This window comes from Nymphaea colorata, chromosome 2 (genome assembly GCF_008831285.2).
Source record: "Nymphaea colorata isolate Beijing-Zhang1983 chromosome 2, ASM883128v2, whole genome shotgun sequence".
Lineage (NCBI taxonomy): Eukaryota > Viridiplantae > Streptophyta > Magnoliopsida > Nymphaeales > Nymphaeaceae > Nymphaea > Nymphaea colorata.
In genome coordinates this window covers 33,011,917-33,028,753 of record NC_045139.1, presented here as the reverse complement: position 1 = coordinate 33,028,753, position 16,837 = coordinate 33,011,917, and the positions used below count along the sequence as shown (strand labels likewise).

Here is a 16,837-nt window from a genome sequence, read left to right as displayed (position 1 = left end):
CTCAGTAAATTCCCATCTGAGTTCAATCAGGAATGTTAGGGTTTTTACTATTAGGACAAAAATTGGAAATTAAATCCAATAAGCCATGCTGATGCCAATTTGATGAAATGGTCGATTTAACAATCAAACCAGATCTGAATTAAATCTGCAAAAAGATGTTAGTATATTTATTATAAAATAACATATACAGAAAACAATTAAAAATAAACTTGTAATAAGTGACACAGTTGAATCGTTTGGTTCAGGCTAATTCTAAAAGTAAATCAGTAAACGATACCTGTACATTTATTACTATTATTATTATTATTATTATTATTATTATATATATATATATATATATAAAATATCAAAAATAAATCTTTAACAATGACACACACACCAACTAATTGAATCGGTTGATTCATGACACACTGTTGTTTCCACACGGCTGTTGAAGAGGGAGTCTCCACTTCAACTTTCGGACAAAAAAGAGTCGTTAGGCAGCTTGATTTATACGCATCAAATTGAAAAAAGTCATGGTGTTCAACATCTGGATTGAATCTCTTGACGTAATTTGGTAAGTCACTTTCATATATATATATATATATATATCACATAATTGGTATCTCGTCCTTTTGCATCTATTCATGGTTGCTTCAGAATCTAACAGTCTTATGGTACACCCTTTAACTCAAGCATCAACGTATTGATAATTAAAAGATTTAAATCCGACAAATGCTATTTGAATGGTTAAAAATAAAAAAATTTGTCACTACAAACATTATAAATTGTTGCTAAATTGCGTTCAATTTATGAAGTATATCTAACGTGGGTTGATACACTAAAAAAAGAAAAAAAGTAGCTAAGGATCACAGGAGGTCACATATCCATGCTTTAACAGTCGGCAACATATTGGAGATTGAAAACAACGAAAATATTCAGATGTAAAAGGAAACCAGACTTACATCAGAAATCTAATAAAAATTATTTTTGTGTGAGATAATATAAATGTTTATTTTTTTAAATGCCAAAAAATGTCCATCATCTCAAAAAAAAAAAAAACACACACACACACACACACACAAACAAGACACCCTCTACCCACATACTAAAAAAATTCCAGAAAAGGTCAATTGATAAGGGTTTATTAGTAGAGCTACCTTGAGGCTAATGTGGTTGACTGTCTATCTTAACATGTGCAGACCCTTGTAAAAATTTTATAGTGACCATATGCGGTCTCACTAGACTTAGGCCAGTGCCGTGCAGTTCTTCATGCACCCACCCCATTACGACTTGGGGTAAACAACGAGTCAAGCTACTCGAGCTTGACTCGTTAAAGCTCGGCTTGTGAACAAGTTCGAGTCGAATCATTTGCTTAACGAGTCGAGTTCGAGTTCATGAATCAACTCGTTCAAATAATCGAGTTGAATTTGAGCTCAACACGTAACTAGCGAGTCCAGCTCGAGCCTTAATCGAGTTTCTCGAGCCTTAATCAAGTCGATATATTCAAACGAATTTACGAGTTTGTCGAGCCATAATCGAGTCGAGCTCGAGATCAACACGTAATGATGAATATCAATTCTATTCAAACAAGTTTGTCGAGCCTTAATTGAGTCGAGCTCGAGCTCAACACATAACGATGAATGTCAATTCTATTCAAACGAGTTTGTTGAGCCATAATAGAGTCGAGCTCGAGCTCAACACGTAACTATCGAGTCGAGCTTGAGCTGCTTCCGTTGAGCTATCCTTGAGTTCGAACCGAGTCAAGTTCGAGGTTTCATTAGTCGAGCCGAGCTCGAGCTGACTAAACTCGAACTGGACTCGGCTCATGTTCACCCTTAATTACGACAATATGATGACTCAGTGCCCCTCAACTAAAAATTTCTGATTCTACCACTGTAGAGGTCAGTCCGATAGCGCATCAATATGCAGGGATGAAACTTCGAGCTCGCCTCTATTATCTGCATGAGACACAAGTCGCCCTCATAAATTCCTTTCTAACCTGGAGATTTTTGGTTGAAAAGCCAAATCAAACATGAATCTTATTAGGTCCTCCAAATTGTCATCAACAAAGCACCCTACCAAACACCAACCTAAAGTGGGTCAAGTGGGCCAACAACATGAGAGCCCAATAGCATTTCTTCAAAAAAAACAAAACAAAATTGGAAGCTTATGATTGCTTCCAACCAACAGCATTAGGTGCAATCTACCAACCAAAAGAGTATTTCTCCATGTTCCTAACAAACAAATAATACAAAAATGCAAGAAGGACACTTTCCATGTCATGCAGTTAACATAGGAAAACAGGGTGTTTTAATTAATTTTATGGGGTAAAAAAACTTTTTAAATTTATTTTTTTGCTCTTTCAGGAGGAGGGGGTCTTCCCTCTAACTCATAAAGATATTTTGGTTATTTTCAACAGCATATAGTTCATAACACATAACCTAAACTTTAGAAAAAAAAATTCAAACTATTGCTCAAAACATGTTTGATTTTTAAAAGAAATTGTTTATTATGGGTGATAAAATTGAATCAATATGTAAACAAAAATACATAAAATTCCTGGATTAAATTAAATATTGGTACAGGCTATATCACTAGAGTGCAGGGTGCAGGTGCCGGAACGAGACATCTCAAAAAATTTAAGTGCGGCGAGAATATTTTATTATTATTATTATTATTATTTAATTTATTATATATATAACATAATAAACATGTATATATTATTATTATAATTTAGTTATTAATATATATAACATACTTCAATAATTGTATTGCATATTGCGTAGAAAAATATCATAACAACATATATTATATAAGTAATTTAGTAATATGAGGTGTGAGTCGGAGTCGCACTCATGTCTGGTGCGCACTCGACTCGATGCGAACTCTGGTGTGCACTCGACTCGATGCGAACTCAGGTGCCGCTTGGTGACTTAGGATACATACTGATTTTACTTTTTTAGGTCTATTAAACACCCTGGCCTCTCAAGGCAGCTTGCATGTTTGGGGCCTAACATGACCGTTTGAGAGGGGTATTTTGGACATTTTGATAAGAAAAAGTTTATTTTGATCATTTTATAAAAACTTTTTCTCATTTTTCAAGACGTTTTAACATTTCATATTGGAAGCGCATTTTAGTTGGAGCTGGAACTGCGTCCCTGCCTTTTATATAGTGTTATCTGCCAACACATAACCATCTTCATTAACTTATAAAATTTGAAAAATTTAAAATTTCATTTTTTAAAAATTACTTATAGTACCAAAAACCTGAAACAGCCGTTTTCTACAGTGTCAGTTGGTCCATTTCGAGTTGAATATCATAAAAATAAGTAGTTAAATTCAGAAAAAAATCAAGCATTATTTGTTGAAAACCAGGTTATTATGTAATAAATAAATAAATAAGTAATATACATGAATAAATAAATATAACTAAATAAATATGTATATGTAGATATACGTTGTCACATGGTTGGCGACCGATTCATCCGCAGTTTGATGCGGGCAAAAAGGTATTGTCCCCCCTTCTGCCCTAAATCAATCCCCCTCACTCCTGTTTTTTTTTTCCCGATTTTGTCGCTGTTTTCCGAGGAATTCTCATACCAAAAATAAACATCCCCTCCTTCTTCGTGCTTCTGACATTTCTCACCAAGATCTTTGTTTTTCCCAGATTTCTACTTTCTTTCTTCCCTTTTTGTTGTCCTCTCTCTCTCTCTCTCCATGTTTTCCTCTTCCTGAGCCTTGGATTTGGGATCAGGTAGGGAATTTTTTTATTTGTTATTGAGGGAAGTGAGGTGGAAATTCCGATCGTCAGCATTTTGAGTTCGCGATGGTTAATTTTTTGTTTTCTGGATTGTCCCTTGGTGGTGATCTCGGTTGTTCTTGTTCGTTTTCATTTATGCTGGGTTTCCATTTTTAGGCGAAAGGACGGCGGAATGGGGGTCGTGTCCGTGGTGGGTTTTCGGTCTGGCGAGTTACGTTCGCCTTGTTTCTTCGCGTAGTTGAGGAGGAGGAGGAGGAGGAAGGAGGGGAAGGCGGTTGGTTCCTTATCCTTGTGTTTGTTTTCTTTTCCTCATTCCTGTTGGGGTGCTGGGGACTTTTGGTTGGTGAAGGTGGAGATCTCGCCCCTCTGCGTCAACCATGAGCGCTTCGAGATTTATAAAGTGCGTGACGGTGGGGGATGGAGCTGTGGGGAAGACCTGCATGTTGATTTCCTACACCAGCAATACGTTTCCGACGGTATGATCCAGAGTATCTATTTTTCTTATGTTGTTTTTTGATGGGTGGCTGTCTTTTAACTTTCTTTTTGGTGATCTGGGTTTTAAGTAGATTTGACTGATGAATTGTGTTGTTCTTCCTCTACGATATGTGATAATAGTGGGAGAATTGTTCCTCCGGGTGCTTTTTTTCTTTCTAGGCTACTGAAACGTGTGATGGGCTGTAGAGGTCTTATTCATTTAAATGTTTTTGTGGGGGGAAAGAGTTAGTAATCCGTCAGAAGAATGACACGCTTTTCCTTGTTGTGCAAGCCAGGGCGTCACTAATGGTTTATCATTAGTCATTTTGGTTACTGCTTAACCTTGTCGAGCAAGTCTGTTATGCCTTTGTTCAACAATGACGTCACGGAAAGGGGAATTTTTTGTAGTTTTTCATGGATTCTAACGATGGATCTTGCTGAAAATAACAGGATTATGTGCCCACTGTTTTTGACAACTTCAGTGCCAATGTTGTTGTAGACGGAAATACTGTGAACCTCGGGTTGTGGGATACGGCAGGTGAAACAAACAATTCTTTCTATTCCCTTTCTTCTCTGTGTTATCGTTATTCCTGTAGCCGAAATGGATAAAGCATGAAAAGAAACATGCTTCCGTGTTCCATTTCCAAGTGAGCTTGATTGTTGAAATGGATTTCTCTTTTTCAGTTATAATATTATTTTTTTCCTTTTCGGATCCTTTTTGCCCGTCCAAAAAATTTGCCATTCTTTTGATTGTCTTTTACTAGCATGTATTCGTTCTCATAATGACTCAGAACTTTGCTTTTTTACAAAAAAAAAGAATTTATATATCCAAATTTCTATTGAGGTTTTTGAAACCTTTACAACTTCCGATTCCAACCTTTACCTGGCTAAGGTTCTGAAAATGGTAATTTGGATATTAACAGGACAGGAGGATTACAATCGGTTGAGGCCGTTGAGTTACCGCGGGGCAGATGTTTTTTTGTTGGCATTTTCTCTCATTAGCAAAGCAAGCTATGAAAATGTTGCCAAGAAGGTGCACAACCTAAACTAGTGAATGTGTTATTTCTTCTCATGGCATTTTCTATCCAGGAAAAGGGGACTTTCTTTAGAGGTTCATGATTAATCTGAAAATATTCATGGATTTCTTATGCAGTGGATTCCTGAGCTGAGGCACTATGCTCCTGGAGTTCCAATTATTCTGGTTGGGACTAAGCTAGGTTAGCATCATTTCTACCTTTCCTTGAATAGAATTTAGCTCGGCAACATATGGATATTTATTTAATATTTAATTTAATACTGAGATTTCTAATTTTCTCATTTATACTCTCCTTTCAACAGTCTACATTATTGTGACAATGTGAAATTTTCAGTGCCTTGCATTCCTTCAACTAAAAATCACCAATTCCTCGCTTTACAGTTTAGTAGTATCATTGGTTTTCAGCATTTCCTCAGTTAATGTAACATTCTGTCCATGTTGGACTACATCTGTGGATTTCAGATTAGAACCCAAGCACAAGCAGTATACATATTTGGGTATATATTGCTCAGGTAGTTTCTTTTAGCTTAGAGGGTGTATTTCTTAGTTGAAGATCTCTCTTACTAAATTGGAATAAAAGAATTAGTAGGTGTAGGTCTGTTCAGCCAGAAATGGGGATGATCTGGAGTTATGAACTTATAATCGTAAAATCAACTCGATCATCGGATCGTAAGTTCATTACATACCGGACCCAACCAGAATAAGTTCTGCACATTCTCGTTATGTTATGAGAAGGTGTCGTTCAAGCATATACAGAAACAGGTCCCTGGATTGTTGTATTCCATTTAGGATTAGAAAGAGGCATAACAGGATCTGCGTTTTACATATCTATTGGTAGTTGGGAAACATATTCACTTCTTTGCAGATCTATTGCATTGAATAAAGAAATAGGTTTCATTGTACATCTTTTTGATATATATAAGGGCCTTCAGCTTATTCAAATTAAAGTAATTTGCTGCAGTCCACTTTGTTGAATATCTTAGCTTTCACTGGATTTATAATGGTACTAATTGCATGGATGTGATGCGATGAATGATCTTAGAGTTAGAAACGTAAGGTTTGCTTTTGCAGATTTTGCATAAATTTGATTTTGAAAAGGTTGAAGTACTCCATAGTTGTTTTATTTTATAAATTCTTATTTCTGATTGAGATGGCATGATTGTTGTGTCAGTTCTTAGGTGTTTGGACATGTAAATTACTATTGTGTCGCGGCTGATATATTCAGCTAAGATGCATAGCATGTGTATGTTGTGTGTGTGTGTGTGTGTGTGTGTGTTGTGGACTTGATTATAAAAGCTGAATAAACTATTTTGTCCTTTTTTCCCTGCAAATCTAACATTACAGGTGTCTCATCATGGTTCATTTACTAAGAATAAACATTTGAAAATTTGATCTTTGTCGTTTGATGAATACTTTAAGAAAGCATATTTGTCTGTTGTAATTGAGCACTTCGAGAATAGATTCTAATTAATTAGTTCATGTAATTCACAATGACACAAGTATTTTTTTTTTTTGGTGGAGAAAGTGGTGGGGATGCACTACATTTCAATATGATAATCAGGTTATCCTGTCCGTGTGCATGCATTTGCGTGTAGATCATGTTGTGTGTACATGTATGTGCATGTATATATCATGTGTGCAAACCATTGTCACAAAAAACGTGTACGGGTATTATGCGGCGAGGAATTTCTTGGGTATAATACAGCAAAATTGTATATCTCAGATTCTCGGGAAAATCTCTGCGATTTTTAAAAAAAATTAAAACATTTAATAAATCCTGAAAATTATAAAAAAATAAAAACTAATAAAAGTACAAAAAAACGTGAAAAAAACGCGTATTATACCTGTATTATACCCATTTTTTATTTTTTGGCATTTTTTAAAAAAAATGTGTTTTTTTCACGTTTTATACGACCGACTTGTTTTTCACGTTTTATACGCGTTTTTTTCGAATCATTATGTGTGTGTCTGGCTGAAGTAATCTCATAGGTTTGTAATCCTTTATTTGGTCAAAGCCAAGAAATTGGCAAGGGATTTGCATGTTCATGAATATTCAAAGCCGTACAACTTATGCCAAAATACTGAAATAGCTTATACCAAAATAACTGCTATGCTTTGTTCTTTGTACGTGTGTAGACCATTTTCAAATGATTTTTTGTAATCTGTACCAAAATTACTGCTATGCTTTACTGTCCCATTTATGTGCTTTAGAAGAGGGCTAGTGTTGTATTTTCACAGAAAAATTGTGCCAACTATTTTTTGTTTATGTATCATATGGAACAACTTTTCTCTTCTATAAAGCAATATCCAAAGTGTGATTAGACGACTTTAGCTGCATGCACAAATGCTTTTTAACAAGCTGCAACCTTTCCTCCTTTGGGTATGATTTATGCCTGTCTTAACAAGGTGCATACTTTTGGTGGTTTTGGCAAGAATCCTTACCTTATTCTTGTATGAAGTTTGCATTGAACTTCTGTAGCACAGATGCAGATGTGAGAAGATAATTTTTCCTTTTGAAGCTCTGGAAATTATAAGAAAACTTCTAGAAACATAAGATATTATACTAGGCTACTAAAGTATATTTTTTCATGGTAATTGCGATACTTCAATGAGAAGTTTGTTTTATTCATAAAATTGGCCGTATCTTTGGTCTAATAATAAGTCTAAATGGTTAAAAAAAGAATTTGATATTCTTTTTCAGATTCTGTTCTATTTTCATTTATCATAAATTGTATCTGTGAAAAGTGCTTATCTTGTTGGTTACTTCAGCTTATTTTCACTTTGTTCTTCTTAAACTAATCTGGTTGGATAAATCTCTTCGATTAGATGAAACCATGCGATGTTGCTCTTTGGAGCCATGACTATGGTCAAAATAATCTAGTATAGTAGTATTAGGTATAAGTTGTATGGGGCTACTTATTCATTTGCCTTCTGAAGATGGCACCAATTAGTCTTGTAGAATGTGCATTATAACAGATGGTGTAGAAGGATTTGCTGGTTATATAGGCCTCTAGTGAATTCTTTATGTCGTCAAATGTGCATAAAGTGATTATAAAATCCTGGTTTTGAGGGAGTGTAAATTTTGAAATTCTTCGTTTGAAACTGTTGGAGGATCTGTTGAAGTGTTAGTAAAGTTGCATCACATTTGTATTTTCCATATTGGTAAGATAGAATTGTAATCCTTTCACCTAAAAACCATTTCCTGGGGGTTACCTAGTGCGGACATGCACTAGACAACCATTGAAGGTTCCACTGTCTTTTTTCTGGACTGTACAAGTGATTGACTAAAAGGTTTGATTGAACTTTTTGTTTTGTTGAGCCTCCTTAAGCCTTACTACTTTGATGATTTTATGTCATAGCAATTTTCTTTCTAAATGTTACTAGTGGTCTCCTTTGTATGGTATTGCTTTCTGCAAAGTTGCATCCGATATTATTTAACTGGTGGATGGTATAGATCATTGTGAATCTCAATATCTCATTGGCAGCTTGGACTTGATGATGACCAAGTTTTGTTGTCAAGCTCTCTTGACTCAGCTCCATGTGTGTCTTCCATTTGTATTTTTGAGTCTGACCATGGTAGAAAAACAAAACTGTTGTCTTTGCCCACATTATTCTTTTGATTTTTCTCCTCCAGCACCTTGCTGAGATACAACTTGATACATTAGACTGGGCACCTCAGTTTAATTACCTGCTGAAGTTTGAACTTTTATTTATTTGCAAAAATTGTAAACCTTACCTGTCATCTAGTAGCTTTTTGTTGTCCCCTTATAGTCTTATGATCCGAACCCATGTAGAATACTCTATTTTGCAGCTTAGTTGTTATTGCTGCATAAACTTAGTAATGAACATCAAAATTCATATACGCCAATATCCATGTTCTTTTTCTTTGGTTGAACAAGTTCTTAACCCTGGCTTTTCATGTTTCTTTAGATGTTGTGTTTATTGTAATACCGATAATCAGGTGCTTTTTTATTCAGCTTCCAGTTCAGTCATTTTTAACAGCAGATATTTTCTTTTTTCGACAGATCTTCGGGATGATAAGCAATTCTGTGCTGATCATCCTGGTGCTGTACCAATCACTACTGCTCAGGTACCATTAATCCTTGCATTTATCATTTGATATGTGCCACTAAAAAAAACTTTCTTTACTTAGAAAGGTATGTGTACAAGTTCATGATGCACCTATTCTTTTATTTGCTATGAGTTCAGGGAGAGGAACTGAGGAAGGTAATTGGAGCTCCTGCTTACATAGAATGCAGTTCGAAGACTCAGCAGGTCTGGCTCCATTCATCTTCATCATATCTCTCACCTTTATCCTTTTTATTTTTATTATTATTATTTTTTTTAACGGATGAGGTTGTTCTGCAGAACGTCAAGGGAGTTTTTGATGCAGCTATCAAGGTAGTGCTTCAGCCGCCTAAGCAGAAGAAAAAGAAGAAGAGAAAGTCACAGAAGGGCTGCTATATCTTGTGATCATGACTCATTTTAAGTAGATGGGCTAAATCAAACCATTGATCCTCGGGTTCCGTTCTCAAGATTCCGAGGAAGCAGGTCTTTGGTGTATATTCAGCTGACGTTACTAGAGCGTTGAAGTCAGCAGCAAGATGATTTCCTTCTCTCTATCTCTCTGATTTTCTTTGGTGATGTGCGTGCAACTCACACGTGGTAGTTGTCACCATTTTGCTTTTAGTTTCTGGTTGGTCGTCGAGAGATGTGGGGAAGATGATCATTGGAACTGTCTTTTACTTCATGGACAATCTTATATTCATATTATGTATCTCTGTTTAGGTCCCTTCCAAGGTTTGACATCTTTGTCTGCAGTGTACTTTATTCTTCACCAAAAGCATTGTCAAAATTTTCATTTCATTTTGAAAACTGTCATTGGAGTTGTGAGTGACTACATGCTTACACGTCAAGTTGTGCTGCACCATCAAGGTCGCCAGCAACTCATGCGCTCTGCTCCCTCAGGCGTTGTGCAGCACTACTAATATTTTACTTCGTCTGGAAGTTCTTCCATGCTTCTGCCTCTTTCTATGTCAACCACATAATATTTTGGTTCTTTTCGGTGGTTTTTGGCCCCTCTCCTCCTCAAACCCGAGATTGCTTCAGTTAGTCTGTACTTTGCAGAATCAATTTTCTGTCAAATTTGGTACTTTTTCTTTTCTACTGGTATAAAAGTGCATCCACAGCTTCTCTAGGAGAGATCGAGTGATTGTTTCAGGCGTATGTGATGTTTTATAACCCGTTAGCCGATGTTGACACAACTGGGAAGCCAACTTTTTCCGTTTGTGATATGCTACTGCATGAATATCCGCAAAGACGTCCAAATTTGGTAATTCGAGCTTCCGGAGAACAATGTGCTATTGACCTGTTGCAACCAACATGCTTTTTATTGTATGTTGCTATTTGTCAAGATTGAATTTTTACGTCAACCTGGTTTCTATGTATTTCTTCAGGATAACCCCAAGAAAAAGCTTTTCATGGTGAAACTCTTTGGTTTTGAGAATTTCAATTCCATTTAGTATGTTAACTAACTAAATAGAGATTTACCGTGACTCCTCAAGCTTGGTTTGATAGACTGAAGACTTGGTCCAACTTGATATCTTTGCTATCAATGACATTAATTGGCAAACAAGAACTCGTGCCAAAGTTTCACGACTCAGTAGTGAACTTGGCAACTGAATTTCATGAAAAAAAAAGCCTGGATTCCAATTACAATCTTGAACCTTTTAATGCTATTATGTGAGCGTTGAGGTTGTCCGCAATGGGCTTGAGTATTTCTATAATTCTATTACCAAATCTGTCTTAGAACCGTCCTATTAAGATATTACTAGAACAATCCTCAGCCCTTGACGTTACTTATCTAAGATGTCGATCGATCTGGTTATCACGAGTTCGTAAGTTTCCTGCTTACCTTCTCTTCAGCCTCCTAGATTGTCTAAGCGATCTGACATTCGCAGCCGTACTGATGCTCGTATGTAGTATAATCTCCAAAGGCTAGAGATTTTGAAGGTGTTGGATTTATCAGATTAGCAGGTGAGACCACTCCATTTCATTAATGGTTTTAAATCCAATCGACTGATTCAATTTAACGTTTGTAGAAACATTTTTCGGTTTAAAGAGAGAGAGAGAGTGTGTGTGTTTTTGTAATATATATATATATATATATATATATATATATATATATATATATATATATATATATATATATATATATATGAGAATTGGAGTCACCCAATCATCCAATAAGAACAGTTCAATTCAACATAATGGACAATTAAGAGAAAAACAATGAGAAAAATGTGATAGACATTTTTATCTTGTAGTATTAAATCACTTTTTTTTTCTCTCAGCCGTTCATATACTTCGGATGAACATTCTAATTAGATAACTGGGTGACTTTAGATAGTCAGAGTCATCATTCAATCACTTGTACAAGCACATAGAGAATCATGACTCCAAAGTTTACAACACGCAAATGAACAGCTTATCAGGGCCAGCAGATCTGATGACCCTCAAGGCTGTCCTTAATGGGTCTCTTTTCTTTTTTTCTTTTTTTTTTTTAAATCTTCCTCTACCATCAAATAGAGCATGGTATTGCATAGAGTCCGGGTTTACCTTATACATATATGTGTGTGTGTGTGAGAGAGAGAGGGAGAGAGAGAGAATGTTAGAGAGAGAGAGAGAGAGGGTTTGTCGACTTTTAGATTAGACATAAGAAAAAAAAAACAATTTTTAAGAATCAAATTGCTTGGTTAAGACGACGATTTCAGTTTGCTCAAATACAAGACGCTGGTTCCTTCCTGTGATTTAATGGCCGCATTTTTGAGCCGTACCACTTTTGCTCCTATAGAAGGAAAGGGAACCTTGCATTTAAATAAGCACAAAAGTGGTACGGGTAAAAAATGCACCCATAAAATAACGAAAATGTCCCTAGGGTTAGACCGTGAGAGAACAATGTTTTCTGTCACTATGTGGCTCTTTCAAAATTTCTTCTTTGTTCCGCTTCTAAAGTTTGAGCACCTAATTTATTTACTCAAATGTTGAACACTCTTTTTGTAATAAAAGCCATATTTAAGACCTAAAGCCAAATGGCAATGTATTAATTCCAAGTTCGACAAAGTAGGATTGGCCAGGGCTGGATCCAACAAGTTTTTCTTAAAAAGGCATCCGTTATTAAATTTTAAAAGGACAGCAATATATAAATGAAAAAATTGTCTTTGAAGTATCAAATATGAAAATAAACATTTTTTTAATGGGCTTGTGTGGTCAATTACCCACACAATGCCCACACCTGCCTCAGCCCCTAGGATTGACAAATTCTCCATGCAACAAAACTATAAACTCTTACAACTCAAGGGCACGTTTAACCATTAATTCATGTAAAGACATAATGTTCAAAGAGTATGTTTGGTAACAAGAACACTTCACTTTTTCAAATATAAAGTTTGAAATATGCCGTCAAAGTAGTGGTGTAATATATATATATATATATATATATATATATATATATATATATAAAAGGATAAATGTTTAAACACGACGGTGTAGGCAACTGCCCACACCACACCAGTTACCATGTGGCTTCACCACTGCATCAAAAGCAATCAAACACCATAGTTTTGTTCATCGTTGTACATCCTTTTATACTTGAATTTGAGCGAACAAAACAATAGGTGGGGAAAAGGTTCGAATTTCTTCACTAATTTAGAACCAATCTTTTAGTAAAGGCAAGCAAGTACATGGAGATCTTATTGGCAGCTACCAGTTTTAAATAGGCGATCTTTTTAACAATTGAACTTTCAAATCACACTGTATATTATAGTGACCGACAGCAACGGGAAGGATCAAAAAGAGAAGAAAGAAGGAAAAGTCTGCTTGCTAAAGGTGATGAACGTAAAGCACAGGGAATAGGTTCCCTTTCATTCACGACAAACTGCGCTCCAAAATGAGGAATTTTTGGTGCCGACGTATATTGATTAGGGTTGAACACCTGGATCCGAATCATATATTGCTCGGCTGAGCTCAGACTGAGTTATACAAGGTCAGCTCGAGTTCGACTTGATAGATGAAGTCCCGACTCGAGCTCGACACGTTTAAACTCATTTACCAACTCCTCATTTGACTTGATCTCTTTCTTAGTTTCGAGTTTGGAAACTACCAACAAGCTTACTTGGGTTTAATCAAATCGAGTTCATGTAGCTCGAACTAGATGCGTTATAAAGGTTGAGTTAGCTCGACTCGTTACGAATAAGTCAAGTTCGAGTCGAGCTTAATCGAATAAGTTGGAGTTCAAACTCGAGTTGGTTCGACCTGTTGTGCAGCCTTATAAATAAATAAAAAATCATATTCTAAAAGTTTCTTAATCTTAATGAAAATAACTACAAATTGAAACATGGTACTGTAGATCGGAGATTGAATTGAATTGGTTGGCTGCAATATCTTAGCGGCATGTTGATGTTTTATTTTTTAAGTTTTTAAAAATGATAATAAAGGACCGGATGACTTGATTTATCAGAAGTAAACTCAGGGTGAGCTCCAACCGTCGGGTACCATCAAGGCTTACCACTTGTGACAAAGAAAAAGTGGGCGCGGAGATTCCTTAGAGGCCCACTTTAAGGGCAGGCTAGGCACGAATAAAGCCTGTTTAGGACCATCAAAAGGTCTCTATCTCATATAGTTGTCGTTGATGGATCCATACCAACACCTTGTGTGTTCGTGAGTGTGTCTTCTTTTTCTGCAAGAAAGTTTTTCTTCATAAATTAAATAAATTGAACACACACACACACACTATATATATATATATATATATATATATATATATATATATATATATATAGTGCAAGACGCAGCAAAAAAGCAATATAGAATATATTGTAAAATAAAATGTATTGATGATTACTAGTTTGTGCTCCTCTAAAGAGAATTTCTTGCTGTATAGATGGGCATGAACCAAAAGTGATACTCTGCTGCTACGAATGTTCCCTTGATCAAATTCACTTTGTTATGGAGATCAATCACACTACCAATTGGACAAATTTTCTATCTTCGCCATAGAGTTTTAAGTAATTTCAACTGCCATGAACATGTTCATGACCTGATAAGAGCCATCGTGCAGTAGGGTGTCATCCAAAACTGACATTCTGCTGCTACTAGTCTTGCTCTGATCAAATTCATTGATTCATTGTATTATGAACAGGCCTGTGCATCTTCAACCATTAAAGTCTGTTCTTCTGAGGCAGAAAAACATCTCATTCCACACATTTCTTTTGCTTTTCGGCGAGGCGAATCTCTGAGCTTTGTAGATATTCTGCTAAGGAATTGCATGTTTATCGTTTCCTTTTCTGCTTGTCCCTCAGCACAAAGCGCCACCATGAAAGCCTTCCCACTGCATCACTTTCCATTTCCTTTACATTCTTGTCTTTTCCACAATTGACTTCTAAAGATCAGATATGTGCTTGTATTCTTCACTTATTCCTTGTTGGCACCACTCAAAGCCCTTCGTAGGGAATCATGTCTTGGTGCATGCTGCTTTTTAATGGCATCTATGCCTTGATCCACTTTGATCAAGTCATTTCCTTCGTCCAGTTCCCCACAGCCGCTCTCTATATATACAACCCAGCATCTTGGCTGCTCTAACTGTGCAGTTCTTAGTTAGTCCTCTTGTGGCCTTGTTCTTCTTCTTCTCCAAAAACCCAGTGCAGAGTTCTGTAACGCCAGGAAGCATGGCTTCGAGAAGAATCATCAAGGAACTAAAAGAATTACAGAGAGACCCACCTACCTCTTGCAGTGCAGGTTGATTCTTCTTCTCTCTGATACACATACCCGTTTGGAAAAATCATGGCTGCATCTTGTTAGTGAAAATAGACTGATGCCAATGGATTCACCTTGACTCAAAACTTCTTCTTCTTCTGAACGAAATATTTGGTTTCTTTTTGTTTTTGAACAGCATTACAGCCATCTATACATGTTTATGCCAACACAGATTTCAGTGATCGGAACACCGATCTTCATTAAATAGGCAGTTTTTAGTAAATTGGTAAACTTTATTTTCGACTTGAAACAATGTCCGATCACTTTAGTTATTGAAACTAGAGAACTTGGGTACCAGGATTGAGAATGAGGTGATCTTCTCTTGAATCCAAGACAGTCACTGTTCATGGTTGTATTGAAATCTTGATGTTTCTTTTGGGGGCGTTTTCTGTATCGTTTTGGATTATGCAGGTCCTGTGGCAGCTGACATGTTTCACTGGCAAGCAACCATTATGGGGCCTAATGACAGTCCCTACGCCGGCGGTGTCTTCCTTGTTGTCATCCATTTCCCTCCAGACTATCCCTTCAAACCCCCAAAGGTACTTATTTCCTGTCATCAATAATGCTTTGGTCCTGATCCTCTGTTCTCATGTTCAAAATTCATAATCAGAAAAATATTGAATTAGAAATTCCAACTGCTTGCTGTAAATTCATCAAGTATTCAGTGACGCGGGAATGACTTTTAGATCATCCAATAGATCTCAAGTCCATCTTTTTCATGCCAAGAAGTTCTCTTCCATCTAGGAAGTGCGCTCCATTTGACAGTCAAGTTGAAGGAGATAAAGAGTTCAACATTCAGAATGAATTTCTCAGGCATACTTGCCAATAACAAAAAAGAAGCACCTAAATTAAGCTTCGACATAAAGTGAAAATTCATAATAACCATCACTGCTAATATGAAAGTAACTTTTATTTACAGAAACTGCTCTGCTTCCAGTAGTTCTACTGCTGCATGGGCTGCCCTGTAACATTGTGTTGGTCATTGGCAGGTCGCTTTTAGGACTAAGGTCTTCCATCCAAACATAAACAGCAACGGCAGCATCTGTTTGGACATTCTGAAAGATCAATGGAGTCCTGCTCTCACCATATCAAAGGTAGTGTTTTCACTTGATATGCTTACTACCATGAACATCTATGAGATAACTTTGCTTCCTGATCTGTGTTGATCAAACTGATCATATATATTGGGCCTGTGCAGGTTCTTCTCTCAGTCTGCTCTCTGCTCACAGACCCCAACCCTGATGATCCCCTTGTACCCGAGATTGCCCACATGTACAAAAATGACAGATCTAAGTATGAAGCCATTGCCCGCAGCTGGACCCAAAAATATGCCATGAGCTGAGAAAATACTCTTTGGCCCTTTTATGAGCCAAGAAGAAGACTGGTGAATTATTCTAATAGGCTGTAATCTACTGGTTCTTTCTACATGAACTGTCCCTTTCAGTTTCGAGTCTGATGGAGTTATTGGTTAGCCTTTTTGAGGATGTACTTTTTTCGTTTCATGAAGACATAAACTATAAAAAGCAGGATCTGTTTCTGTCTATTTTGTAAGCTCCACATAAATGTTATGCACAGCTGCTACCCACATGATCTAAGTTAGATTAGTTTTTGTGGATCCCAAATGGGTCAGATTTGGTTTGAGGGTGTTGTTTTGGGTGAGTGAAAGCCGCAGAGAGGAAAGATTCTCCTTTGCCTCCAGGGTCTAGGGCGGTGTTGATGCCTAAGTGGAAAACAGTAGGATCATCAACTTGGTGCTGCGCTCTAACCCTATG

At 36.5% G+C, this 16,837-nt stretch overlaps 2 protein-coding genes across 2 annotated transcripts; both read left to right on the top strand.

Annotated features, from left to right (window-relative positions):
* The first annotated feature begins 3,502 nt into the window (after nt 1–3,502).
* On the top strand, nt 3,503–10,118 carry LOC116247789 (rac-like GTP-binding protein ARAC3). Its single transcript, XM_031620103.2, has 8 exons — nt 3,503–3,736; nt 3,899–4,218; nt 4,667–4,754; nt 5,140–5,249; nt 5,370–5,433; nt 9,278–9,342; nt 9,462–9,527; nt 9,621–10,118. Exons 2-8 carry the CDS (start codon nt 4,120–4,122, stop codon nt 9,723–9,725), a joined length of 597 nt encoding a protein of 198 aa, XP_031475963.1. The 5' UTR covers nt 3,503–3,736; nt 3,899–4,119; the 3' UTR covers nt 9,726–10,118.
* A 4,448-nt stretch (nt 10,119–14,566) lies between these two features.
* Nucleotides 14,567–16,608, top strand: LOC116249240 (ubiquitin-conjugating enzyme E2 28-like). The gene is made up of 4 exons (XM_031622456.2): nt 14,567–15,047; nt 15,477–15,604; nt 16,055–16,159; nt 16,264–16,608. Exons 1-4 carry the CDS (start codon nt 14,978–14,980, stop codon nt 16,405–16,407), a joined length of 447 nt encoding a protein of 148 aa, XP_031478316.1. The 5' UTR covers nt 14,567–14,977; the 3' UTR covers nt 16,408–16,608.
* Nucleotides 16,609–16,837: the final 229 nt, after the last annotated feature.

Bases quoted from the DNA above. Each gene is read 5' to 3' on its own strand.
- LOC116247789 (XM_031620103.2), top strand. From the start codon at position 4,120: ATGAGCGCTTCGAGATTTATAAAGTGCGTGACGGTGGGGGATGGAGCT. The intron at 4,219-4,666 runs GTATGATCCAGA...TGAAAATAACAG, and splicing joins CCAGCAATACGTTTCCGACG to GATTATGTGCCCACTGTTTT. The intron at 9,343-9,461 runs GTACCATTAATC...CTATGAGTTCAG, and splicing joins TACCAATCACTACTGCTCAG to GGAGAGGAACTGAGGAAGGT.
- LOC116249240 (XM_031622456.2), top strand. From the start codon at position 14,978: ATGGCTTCGAGAAGAATCATCAAGGAACTAAAAGAATTACAGAGAGAC. The intron at 15,605-16,054 runs GTACTTATTTCC...GGTCATTGGCAG, and splicing joins ATCCCTTCAAACCCCCAAAG to GTCGCTTTTAGGACTAAGGT. The intron at 16,160-16,263 runs GTAGTGTTTTCA...GGGCCTGTGCAG, and splicing joins CTGCTCTCACCATATCAAAG to GTTCTTCTCTCAGTCTGCTC.